At 46.2% G+C, this 12,271-nt stretch overlaps 1 protein-coding gene across 3 annotated transcripts in view; it reads right to left on the reverse strand.

The window, feature by feature from the left end:
* The window catches only part of Sano (CABIT domain-containing protein serrano), a 127,168-nt gene that overhangs the window by 25,960 nt on the left and 88,937 nt on the right, over positions 1–12,271 (reverse strand). For all 3 annotated transcript variants that reach the window (XM_071703970.1, XM_071703968.1, XM_071703969.1), the window contains 2 exons: positions 4,191–6,050; positions 3,595–3,790 (listed from right to left, as the gene is read on the reverse strand). In XM_071703970.1, the coding sequence (XP_071560071.1) occupies positions 3,598–3,790; positions 4,191–5,887 (1,890 nt within the window). In that variant the 5' untranslated portion in view covers positions 5,888–6,050 and the 3' untranslated portion in view covers positions 3,595–3,597. The remainder of the gene's footprint in view (positions 1–3,594; positions 3,791–4,190; positions 6,051–12,271) is intronic.

Here is a 12,271-nt window from a genome sequence, read left to right on the forward strand (position 1 = left end):
GACAAAGTGTTGAGTTTGCCCCGGCGGGGTGTCGAGTTTGCCCCGGCATTTTTCAATTCGAAAATTTGTCTTCGCGTCACTTTTTCTTTCCTGGCGGCAAAACAAAGCGACGTACCCTATTCTTTTTTTTTTTTAAGAAATTCTTATACATTAATATAAATTGAAATCATATAATTTCTTCTTTTCTCTGCGTTTCTAAGTGTCACAGTTGTATTATGCGCCACAGTAGACACCGGTTATGCCTACTGTGAATCGAACATCGAAACCTATATCGCGATGTCTTTGTTGAAAGGCAGGATCGAGGCAATCGTGCCTCTCGAAGCATCCTAACAAGCGAGCAGTACCTCGGCCTGCGTCTCGGCACGAAGTAAGGATGCCTAGCAATTTCGAAGATGATCACAGCGCGGCTCGTTCCAAGTTGTATTCGCGCGCGCGAGTGCCAGAAGCTCAGGCCAACGGGAGCGCGGCGAGAAACGCGGGCACCGGATGAATATTAGATCGGCATTAAATATTTAATATTATCAAAGGCCGCGCCTGTGATAACCACGACGCCGCGCAATCTTTATTTCGCCGTAATACTATGTTCGGGCGCGTCATCGCATGTCAGGAGGCAGCGGCACGAGTGTTAACTAACATAGCTGTGGAATATCGCCACGAGCATAATCATACGAATGCGTGGAGGAATTTGTCGATATTAATCAACGTCGTCGCGAGGGCACAGGCGAGGCTCAGGGGCGCGGGATGGTGTAACACACCCGGCAATTTGCGAGATAATAGTCTCTCTCTCTCCGCCGGGACCGTCTGGACGGAGCGAGCACGCGAAAAGCCACGGCGCGATTACTTTCTAATTATCGGCGACGACTCCTCCTTCCCGCGACGCGATTTAACATAGATAACCATAAACGTGTGCCGTTTATCCTGAACCACGGGGGAGCCTATACCATCGTCGGACACTCGCGCAGAGAGGGTAAACAAGCGGAGGGAGAGAACAGCATGTTTTCGATCTGCGTTAATTAATTAGCAGCCGAGCGACGGGCATCCTTGTTTCTCGGGGAGACACCCGGTAATTTCGCAGCGCGACGTTTAGCACAGCCGGGGCATTAAAATGTACGTGAAAATGGCGCGACGACGGGGCTGCGGGTAGCCGCAAGTGACAAGCGGACACGGCGAAGTAATTTAGAATATAATAGCGGTTTTGGAATATAATAGAAGTGAGGCGTCGTGTATATAATAGAAGTGTCGCGAAAAAAACGGTGCCGAAACTAATATTACCGCGTTAACCGCAAATTTGCTTCGCGAGAGATCTGGATTTTACTTTAATTTTCCGTGAGAGCGAAATGTAACGCGAACGACCTAAGAACTCAGCACTCCAACGCTCCCATTGCGGAACTGTCGCGCGCGGTTCCCACGTATGACTTTCTTTTCACTCGCAGTCCGGTTTCGCCGGCCAGTTTTGTTCGACTTTCGCATCTGGTACTAATCGTGTGGATAACTAAATCTTTCTTCCCTAAGTTATGGTCACGGTTATGAGGTGGAAAGAGGCAAAGAATCAACTAAATTATGATTAGCGGAGACGTGCGCCGGTGAAACCGGATTTCAGTACTTTACAGAATTTTTGCTCAAAACTTATTAAGATACCGAAATGTAAAAGTATTGAGATATATAAGGCGCTTTAAATAATTACTAAAAAAGTTGGTATCAACGATCCACCTGCGAGCCACGCGAGATCGCCGCTAGATTATGAACGATCAGCTTCGCCGGACGCTTGATTGTCGTCGATTGCGTTATCGGAAGCCGCTCGCTTTCTACGGCAATCGATAAAATCGCGCGGGTTCGCACAATCATAATTTTCATAATATGCGATCAAGTAGGTGGGCGGAGGATGAGCGGTGGGACCGGAAGCCACGGTTTGTCCAGCCGTTGAACCTGGTCTCGTTTAATTCCGTTCACGGAGCGGCTCCGCGGAGCGAACCGGGGCTATTACAGCGCTGCACCAAGCGAGGATGACGTTATATACCCGGAGGCTGTCCACCGTTGAACTATCTCCTCTTTCTCTCCGTCTCCTGTCTCTCTTTGCGGCTTCCAACCGACCCGTCTTCTCGCGATGCGAAGCACCTAGTCGCCGCTAAACGACACCCGCGAGAGAGAGAGAGAGAGAGAGAGAGAGAGACGAGAGAGAGAGAGAGAGAGAGAGAGAGAGAGAGAGAGAGAGAGAGAGAGAGAGAGAAGTTAGGCCACGACGGATTAACCCGCGCGGACCTCGCTAATTTCCACGGCTTGGGAATACTAACCGGTACCTGCGTTGGATTGCGGATGTGCGCGGCAGGAAGCTTTGTGATTCCCGACTTCCTCCCGTAAACGTCTCGTCGCCCGGCATACGTGCAAAACCGGACTTATATGATGAGGAAACGTTTTCAATCTCTCCCTGTCGCTGTCGCTGTCGATTATCATCGCCGGATTTAATGGACGGAGAAACGAGCAAGACGATCGTCCGTAGATATTGCCATCTCGCTTTTCGCTCGTGTGCGATATTTGTCGGTGCCGTATATTAACTGGCTTGATAATGCCCGCTTACGACGTAAGAATCTGTTGTAACGCACTGAGTGGACAATTCACATGTAAAAACTTTGCTAGCATTACATTGAGCTATAAATGAAACCGCAGTCTCTATAATATTATAGAATTATAAAATTATATAGAGTCGAAAAGATCACGTATTATTTTTTGAGTTTATTAAATCGATATGGTAATTTAATAAACATGATTTTTATGTTAGTTAGTAATCGGACGCTGTGTTCCAATGGAAACATGAAAAGAAAATGGGCGCGGAAGAAACAAAGAATTACAACGTTGCTGATCGTAATGAATACACCGACATGATTCAGACATCACGTGTGAGGTTCTTCATATCCCGCGTTTGACTCGATTATGTTTAAGAATGGATTTGCCCATGGATTGTAATTGACGGTAATCGCGGAACTTCCTGCATCGTCCATATGGGCAGGTGCATTTCCTTGCATCGTTATGCTGGGGATAGAGTGGGGGGAGCAATTAAGTGAATAAAGACTTATGGCAATAGGGAAGCGGAGAGCTGTGTGTCTTTTATAACGCCCAGTAAAATGCCCCGTTAAAAGATCCTGTCTATCCTGGGTCGATCCCGCGAATTTAACGATTCAGTCCTCCTTCCCGGACAAAGTATGCTATAACTACATCGTAACCGCTGTTCTCTCAATGTAGTTAATTGCGACGTGCATGTCCGTTCGGCAAATAATCTTGCCGCTCGCCCGACGGCGTATCATCTGGCTGAAATACGGGAAACGAAGATCGTGCGCGAAGGACATACAGAAAATAGCCGCGCACGCGATGTTTCAATTGAAGAGCAGAACTGGTCGCAGTTTTTCTCAAAAGCGGAAATTGATCTTAGTCGCGCAATGTATATTTTTTCGCAAAACCGTACTCGCAATCTCAATTTCGCAGATTATACCTACAAATTGCTTTCTCTCTTACGTACTCATCTTACTACACAAAAATGAGATGTGCCATTACGAAACATCTTCTCGCTAAATATTTATTACTTAAAAAATGGATACTCACGAGTTAGAGGTAGAGCGTGCCGACACGTCGCGGTGCCACGACAGTGACAGCTAAACGTGGCCCACATTTAGTCGGTGGCAGCGGCGCAGTCGTGGCGGGCGGCGGAGTTTCCGGTCTCGTGCAGCCGAGGCCGCTTCCACCTCGCAGCTCCCAGACTAAATTCGTCAGCGATCGTGGCCTGCTTAAACGTCTCGATCTAGAGTTTACCGTGAAAAATCGAGAAAATATAATAAAAACTTGTTGTGAATATTATTGGTCAATATTATGCTGTTTAGACAATTAATATCAATAGAAACTACTTTGACGTAAATAATAAAATCAAATATATATTTTTAAAAATAGGCATCGTGAAAAAATATATTATAAAATAGAAAATTATTTAATAATCTAATAAGAGAAAATAATCAAATGTTCTAATAATATCTGCTTTATTCAATTCTTTAAATAATATCGTAATAATTTATAGTAAATGATATAACTAATAACTCTGAGAGGAAAAAATTATTCAATTAATTATGCTTTTAATAAAAGAATAAAAGGTACGTCTAATAATTACAAATACAAATGATTATTATTAAGAAAAAAGTATATTATACCTTTTCTCTGGCAGCTTGGCGCCCGCGCCGGAGTCTCCCGACGTCCTTCCGCCCGAGTGACTGGAATCCAGCGTGCCATCGAGCTCCATGGCCTGTTGAAGATTCGTCAAGCTCTTGTAACGTATGTTAAAGAGTGGCGAACCGCCCTTGTAACCCGGCGGCGTTTCCTTCAACGGCGACGCGCTCTTCTGCCTCATTAGCGGTCGTCCGCGCTGAGTACCACTATTCTTCACGTAGAGCTTCGCCAATGGCGGCTTCTCCACCCGCGGCTGCGGCGCTTCCTTCACCGCGCGCCTAGTCCGCTTCTCCGCCTGAATCTTCTTCGTCGGTATCGTCTCGATCGGCGGCGGTTCCGGTCGATCGTCCAGCAAGGGCGTAATCGTCACCGTTACCGGCGTCAACGGCGGGGTCGAACCCCCCTGGCCCGCGGCGAGAGGACTCTCGTACGGCGACCTGACGCTCTTCGGCAACGGCGCGAAGCCGCGCACGTAGTCGTATATCTGATCGATTTCGTCGTATTCTTCCGTGCAGGCCGACGACGACGGCGGTACCCTGTTCTCATCCCGGTACCCCGAGTGTCCGGAGGACGGCTGATGCCCGTTGCTATGATAGTGATGATGATGATGATGGTGGCCGGCGCCGCTGTTCCTATGGTGACTTAACGGCGCGTGATCCGAGTTCGTCGATGGTCTTCTGAGGAAGCCCGACCCGCTCCTCGTCTGCCTGGAGGGCTTGCTCTCGCCCAGACGGCCGTCCAATACGTGCGCCCGATCAGCCACGTCGGCAACCAGACGAGAAGCGCGCTCCACCAACCTCGTAAACTCCTGCATCGACCTCAGTGCCTCCTCGTTTCGCGCCTTCACCAGCTTGAGCGGCGCCGCGAGCGGCAGCGCGACCGCCGCTCCTTCCCTCTGCAGCGGCAACGCAAACACGTGCTCCTCCTCGAAAGTCGACAGCAGCCTCAATTCGGGCACAAATTGCGACGACGACTTGAGTCCTCGTGGCGGCTGGCCGTGCACCAGTCTCACGGTGAGCGGCAGACGTTTGCTGAGGAGCGCCCTAGCGGTGTGCACGCCGCTGATGTTGTCCTCGCGAGCCAGGGCGCTGAAGCGTCCGCGTTGATCTATCCCGAGCAGAACGCTGTCGCCGTGACAGTCCACGCAGCGCAGAAACCGACCGCGACCGGGTAGCGCCACTTCACCGGCGATAACGATCGTCTCGCCGGCGGCGAGGATTCTCGTGCCCTCCGGTACCACGATACCCGACTCGTCGTCCACCCGGCAGGCGATGCCGCGCACGGTCTCGCGCACCAGAGCACCCTCATTCGGACATCTTCGCGATAACTCGCTCACCGACTCGATGCCGCGCACCGCTCGACCTTCCTCGCTCAGGATCTCGAAGTAGCCCGCGTACGAGTCCGGTATCGCCAGTCTGGGCCCTACGCCGACCACCCGGCGGCCCTCCTTGATCTTCACCGCCTGCGCCACGATTTTACGCCGACGGCCGGCCGATATCACCAGCGCGGTGCTCTGCAAACTGGGCGCCGGTAGCGTCGGCACGCCCAGCCCGCCATACTGGCCCTTCGTGATCTTGATCACGGCCGGCAAACGGTACTTGGAGACGAACTCACGCAGGTACGTCGCCTCCTCGGCCCAGCGTGCTGCCGCGACGACGATCTGACCGTCGGTCGCGGCCATCGCGGTCGCTCGGCCCCGGCCGGCGCGGCGCGGCGCCTCCGCGACCCCGCGTTCCCCCGCGCGAGATCGGGCCCGAGAGACAGGGCCCGACGATCAGGCCCCCAACGATAGCTGAACGCTACTGCTGCTCCTGCTGCCCGCGCAGCGCGCCTCTATGCTCCATCTGCAAGCAGGAGAGTGATCACGCTTTAAATACTTTCGCGTGACGTACTTATTTGGGTGTGTATGATAATGAGGACGCCTGCATATGCGAAGCAGGCATGATGTAAAATATTACGATTTAATTTCTAAAATTAATTTGCTGATAATCTTCAAAGATGTTTTCTCTTGTAAATTAAAATATTATGAATATTATAATATTCGAAATTAAAAACCCGTTTCAGAATATTATGAGAATATTCACGCGTTCTCGTAACATGGATTATAAAATGCAGAGTATCTGTATGTAATTTAGCTTTATTCATGCTCATCCTTGGATAATAGTATAGATGATAATAATAATTAGTCTTGAAGTTCCTGCAGCTGGAGACTAATCTCGTATAACTAATCTCTGTTGCGAAATATGAAAGGTGCCCGCCTTTACCATGTTAATTTCGACAAACGAATGTTTGCCTTTCGGCACCATTCGCCATTTCCCCACCCGTTTTGATGCACTTTTAATGCATCCTTTCCCACGTGGAGCACAGTCGCGCACTATTGCGGTTCTGTGAAGCGTCCGGCGCCCGCGCGAGAGCTAATGCCGATCCATGGCTATAATATACGCAATGACCCGTCTTGTCATTAGTCAAGTTCCAATTATAGACCGGTTTCATAATTTCCGTAGCAAGGGCAGTCACCACTCGAAACTACGAATGGCAGGTAATCAGTACCGCGGGCAGTGCCTTTGCGTCGTCATTGCCCCCCCGAAGATCGTCATCCGTGGAAGAGAGATGGCAAACGATCATAAGGAAACTTTGTGAGAAGCAAAACGAGTACATCGAGATAAGATAATAAAAACAATGATATCATAATTTTCTTCTATGCAAATGTCGTAATTCAAACAGAGAAGAGAGTGAGTTCAAAATAACTCGTGAAACACAGATTTCGATCAAAACGAAAAATCGTGATCTCGATTTGCGACAACGGAAATAATGCGCTTCAATAATAACAGGATACTAGATATTTATGGAGCAACACAACGTCCGTATAGCCCGGAACAGACTTTGTTGCAAGTTATATACTAAACAAAGTAGACATGATGCGCTTGCGCACGTGGATGGGTGTGTCTATGATTGTTTCACCAAAGAGGATCTCGTCCGAAGAAAATAACGGTTGTGATTCTGATCATCGCATTGCGATCCACGATATTACGAATAAGCGGTTTCACGCTTGCTTAGATTAACACGGAAATGTCAGTGGACGGTGACAAAAAGATTGCCGAGAATTTTTATTACCACAATAATCCGTAAAATAATGTAAAAGGTTTTGTACGCCTTCTATGTATGAAGGCTTTGTAGTAATTTGCGGTACAGCAGATCGAATAATAATACGTTACTGCATTTATAAGACTGAAGTATATGTAAAATGTAGAAAACGAATAAGTTTCCTACATATATAGTCTTTTATTAAAGTCTAAAGTATACGTATAATTTCTTACTTTGGCAAAAATAACGGTCAAGTTGCAAAGATTGTAAGAAAATTTTAATAAAAGCTCGCTAAAACATTCTTAGGTCTGATAAACGGCTGCATACTTCGAGATAATTGTGCTAACTTTGACGAGACTCGCTCGGAGTAATTCATAACTGCGATAGCTCACGGTTATTACATTACATTAAGACAATATCTATATGCGCCCGACGAAACATTGTTGCCCGTTACCTAACGAAGCGCATATATAGGTTTACGTGGGATGGGCGTGTCGACGATTGTTTCGGATTTCTCCAAAGAGGATCTCGTTGGAAGAAAGTAATGATCGTGACTCGGCTAGCATCGACTCGGTGGTCTGGATTAAACGATTTCGTGAACCAATCGCTTTTCCACATCGACGCGAAAGTTCCAACGCCACAGAAGCCTGGATAAAAGATGAGAGCACTCGAGGCTGCATGCCTATCTATTTTTTTCTTCGATACAAAAATGAAACAACCCACTAGAATAAAATGAGTTTAAATTAATGGGTTTGTTTTATATAAATCAGTAGCGCGTATAATTTTTTTTAATTTTGCGGATTAACACATCTTATATAATACTTGATTGATAAAGAAAATTGTGAATGGTCATTACGAGAGTTAATTATAATTGTAATGCAGTTAACAAATAAATTTAGAGTTTAAAATTTCTCATTATAATTATCTATATATCGCATATCTCGCGAAATAATTGTGCGATGTCGCGGTCCCTATATGACTGAATCCTGTTCAATAACTAATAACGAGATAAACCAGATTGTTGACCGAAATTTTTTACTAAAGATAAATTTACAATTTTTCCCGGCGCAAACCGGCTCCTATAATCACGAAGACGGTAGATGGATTAATTCTGTTTACAGCGAACGGTGCAACGGCGCCGTGCATAAGCTCCTTCAAGATGGGCCGCAGACAGTGCGAGATAAGAACGAGGTGACCAATGACCCGGGGCTTCGTGACAGGCGCGCCTCTAGGAAGTTATTCGACATACTGCTTCGTTCACCCCTCGCTTCTTTCTTTCTCTTTCTCTTTCAAGTACTTTCTTGGCGCGAGCTAGCGCGTGAACTTCCGCGGTTACATCTGGGTGCAAGCGATCCCTGAGTATGAGATCGGCAAAATGGTGATGTAATTAATGTGAAACTTAGTATCCACCACTGGGTTGAGGCGAAAGTTTTGCTGGCGAACCACCAGCCCATTGAATTAACGCTCACATCCACGATTAGCAATAAGTGTGATAATGCTTTTCGATGCTTATTACAAGCGATATATCTTAATATTTTCAAATCTTCTCAGAAAAGAATTAAGTCTAATTCTAACTAAAACGTAATTTATTCCCAAACCGTATAAATAGGTATTCTAAATTCAGTTTATTTTTGTTTTTGGATATCTTTCATAATTTTTATTTGAAATTCTTATGATTTAATCTTTCAAACTTCAGCATCCCAACACAATTAAGTATAAGACATTAAAATTTTTGATAAAGCAAAATTTATATACAATCTAAACGCTGTTTTTCGAAAAATAGAAACAATCTCTCAGCCTATGTACATTTCCGTTTCTGAGAACAAACTCACAAGAAAGCCCTTTCTCTTCACGCATGACACAAACGGATTTTTTCCCAAGACACAAATTAACTTCAAATTGAGGGAGAAGATTCTATCTTTGAGGCATCATCTCTCCGACAGTTCTGGGGCACTCCGCGCGGACGAGTTTCTTGCCGACAGCTCCTCCGACGTCCGGGCGCCGTAGCATTACGAAAGCGGTCCAGCGGTGCGACCGGCCGGCATAATTGCACGTCACGTGCATATGCCTAGGCATAATTAGATTAATGCACCACGAAATTGGATTAAGAAACCGAAGCCGACGGCCCCGATCCCCGCGCCACCCTCCCAGAAAAGTGCTCAAGGCGGAGCACGTTTCTCCCCGAAACGCCACGGGGTTAATTAATCTTCGCCGGAGAGCGGGTGGTAAACGACGCGTCACGTACAAAGACGGAACGCGTATAAATCATTTCGAGTGCACGTCGCGTCGCACGGCGAGGCGGTGAGGCGGCTTCCGCGCGTAAATTGCGAGCGTTAATCGCAGGCCGGTTTAGAGACGGACACAAAACCGCTATATGGAGAAAACGGGGCAACTTGGGAATTTCGCATTACGGATTCAAAGATTTAAGTCGACATTACGGCAGTCAGGAGTACCTCTAGAGAGACTCTGGAAAACAATATTTCGATTTTTAACACATCAAAATTCGAAACCTTAGTTTTTTCATTTAAGATATCTCAGAAATTTTAGACAAATAATTCAATTTTCGCGCAATAAGCAATGCCAGCAGAAATCGATTGTTCGCACGAGTCGACGTCCTCGTGTCTCCGATTGCGATCGATTTTTGCAGACGGCGTGCATTCCCCGGCGAAGTAGTTACGACCGCGATAAAACGACACGCCAAAGGGTCGTGCAGGCATGCCATCGATCGCGTCGTTACGCATATCGATACGTACGCACGATATTCGCGATTAGAAGTGAAGACAATCGGTGTGGCCGGTGTCGAAATCCCGTCGTCGAGTAGACAAAAGGAGCACGACACAGCGCCGTAATCGTCGTCGTTGGTGAAAGCCGCGTGGTGTCGAGCTGTGCAGCATATAATTCGAGGGCACGTCGATAAATCAGCTGGCGTGCGAAAGAGCGAGGGGGACAGGGGAACGTTGATCGTTGCGACACGGTTCGTCTATCGGTGGGCGACGACCGGCACACATCGTCATTAAGATCAACGAGCGTCGATAAGTAGCTCGCCGTGCATCCGGTATCGCGATTTTCTATACTCTTAAGCGATTTCTGTTCCGTTCATTTTCAATTTCAAATCGATGATTTTTTATCTTCCGTAATTTTACGTGATCAGACTATAGAGATATAACTTGCCAATGGCAAAAGGATCTAAAATTCTTCTGTGTTCTCAGTAATAATAAATGTAATTGATATATATTATCCATATCTGCATATATTTTAATATATTATTTGATTTTTAATTACTAGACAAATTTCAAAAGAAACAAAGTTGTACGGCTTAAATAACTGAAGGGGAAAGAATGTTTTGGTGCAAGAGCGTCGCGCGAGAATCGATCACCGACGATTGCCAGCAGTCATTAACCAATTACTCCGATCCACTTAATCGAGAGGCACTTTTCAAGCGGTTTCGAGAGGACCGCGTGCCATCGAGTCCGCGCGACATTCTACTCTTTTTTCTCGCTCGACCCTTGACTTGCCCTCTGCATCTTGGCAGCCACCTCCTGCAAACTGTAATAACTTCCTCATGAACGAGCAAGAACGCCACCATCCATCATCCTGTGGCCCACGGTTCTCAACCTTCGACAACGTCTCTTACTTCTGACCTAATAAACATTTCTCCCTGCGTACATATATCCTTTAATTTAAAATCTAAAGATAAGACTTCTCGAAACCATTGCACAGTCAGACGTTTATGATCTATAAAAAATATCTTTTGTGATTCAAATGTAGAATAAAGACGAAATGTGTTAGACTGAAAATGCAATGCTTATTAATATATATTAGAATTCCGCAACGCTTATGAATATATTAATGACATATTTAAAGCATGAAAAATTTCTAGTCAATATTTTGGGAGTCGAATAATGTCTGACGACATATTTGACAATGATCATACAATCCACTGTCTCGAGGCCGAATATTTTCATGCGAATGATCGTCTCGCCTCTCGAGACAAACTTCCTTAAAATTCCGCGCTGATCATTCGAACGTCTCAATAATTGCTAATTGGAAGGTGACCAGTCTTTAAAAACTGGTCGCACGTCGTCCATCTCGGATCAACTTGTCAGTTTCGATTCGACGGATCGTAACAAGATCCCAAACCCTTTTTTTTCGTCTTGATTCTTTTCTCTTCAGAAACTGCTCGTATACATTTTGTCGAATGCATATGATGCATATATCCTATTATTTTTCACAACACGTAATGCAACACATGTATCCTAACCATCAACGATAAGAAAAGCAACATAAATTAAATATTATCTCATTTATATGACTACATATATCTCGTTATAAAAATAAATTTAAGAAAAATATGTATACATTCAAATTGATTTTCTCAGATTCTTAACGACTACGACGATTAGCATAAGGGACTATAACTCCACATACTCCGTTTATCCGCGTATTTTGCGCCTCTCATTCCCCACTCGCGCTTTCCTGCGTTAATCGCGAGGTCTTCATCGAGGGAGCGATGATCGCGTAATCTTTTCACGTCTGCCTCCTCCCAGTCCGCTTTCGTGGAATGAGCACCGCTTGCAGGGACGAGTACAAATTAATATTAAATTGAATTATAATGACAGTGTTTACCGAGGGGCAACACACAACCGCGCGCTGCACCGGCAGCCGCTATTCGCAATGGATGGCACGAACCCTGCACAACCGCTCCTCTCGTCATATTTTATGCAATGTACATTAACACTGCCATGCCGCGGCCGCGTGCTCGTGCGTGCACGTGTTCGTTAGTAGCCGCTTTTACGCGCTAAGCTAGGATGCAGGCGACACATCGACGTGTTTCCTCGCGCCGTCGCGACGCCAATATACTAAAAGGTCCCACCGTGTCATAGTCGCCATTATGGGTCGATGGCATCGACACGCAGAGAGAGCGCGCATGGACAAAGAGTATTCTGCCTGCACTTTTTCGAAGTAAATAGCTTTTATCTAA

This window comes from Temnothorax nylanderi, unplaced genomic scaffold (assembly GCF_030848795.1).
Source record: "Temnothorax nylanderi isolate EJ_2023f unplaced genomic scaffold, tnyl_v1.0 TNYL_tig0038_pilon, whole genome shotgun sequence".
NCBI lineage: Eukaryota > Metazoa > Arthropoda > Insecta > Hymenoptera > Formicidae > Temnothorax > Temnothorax nylanderi.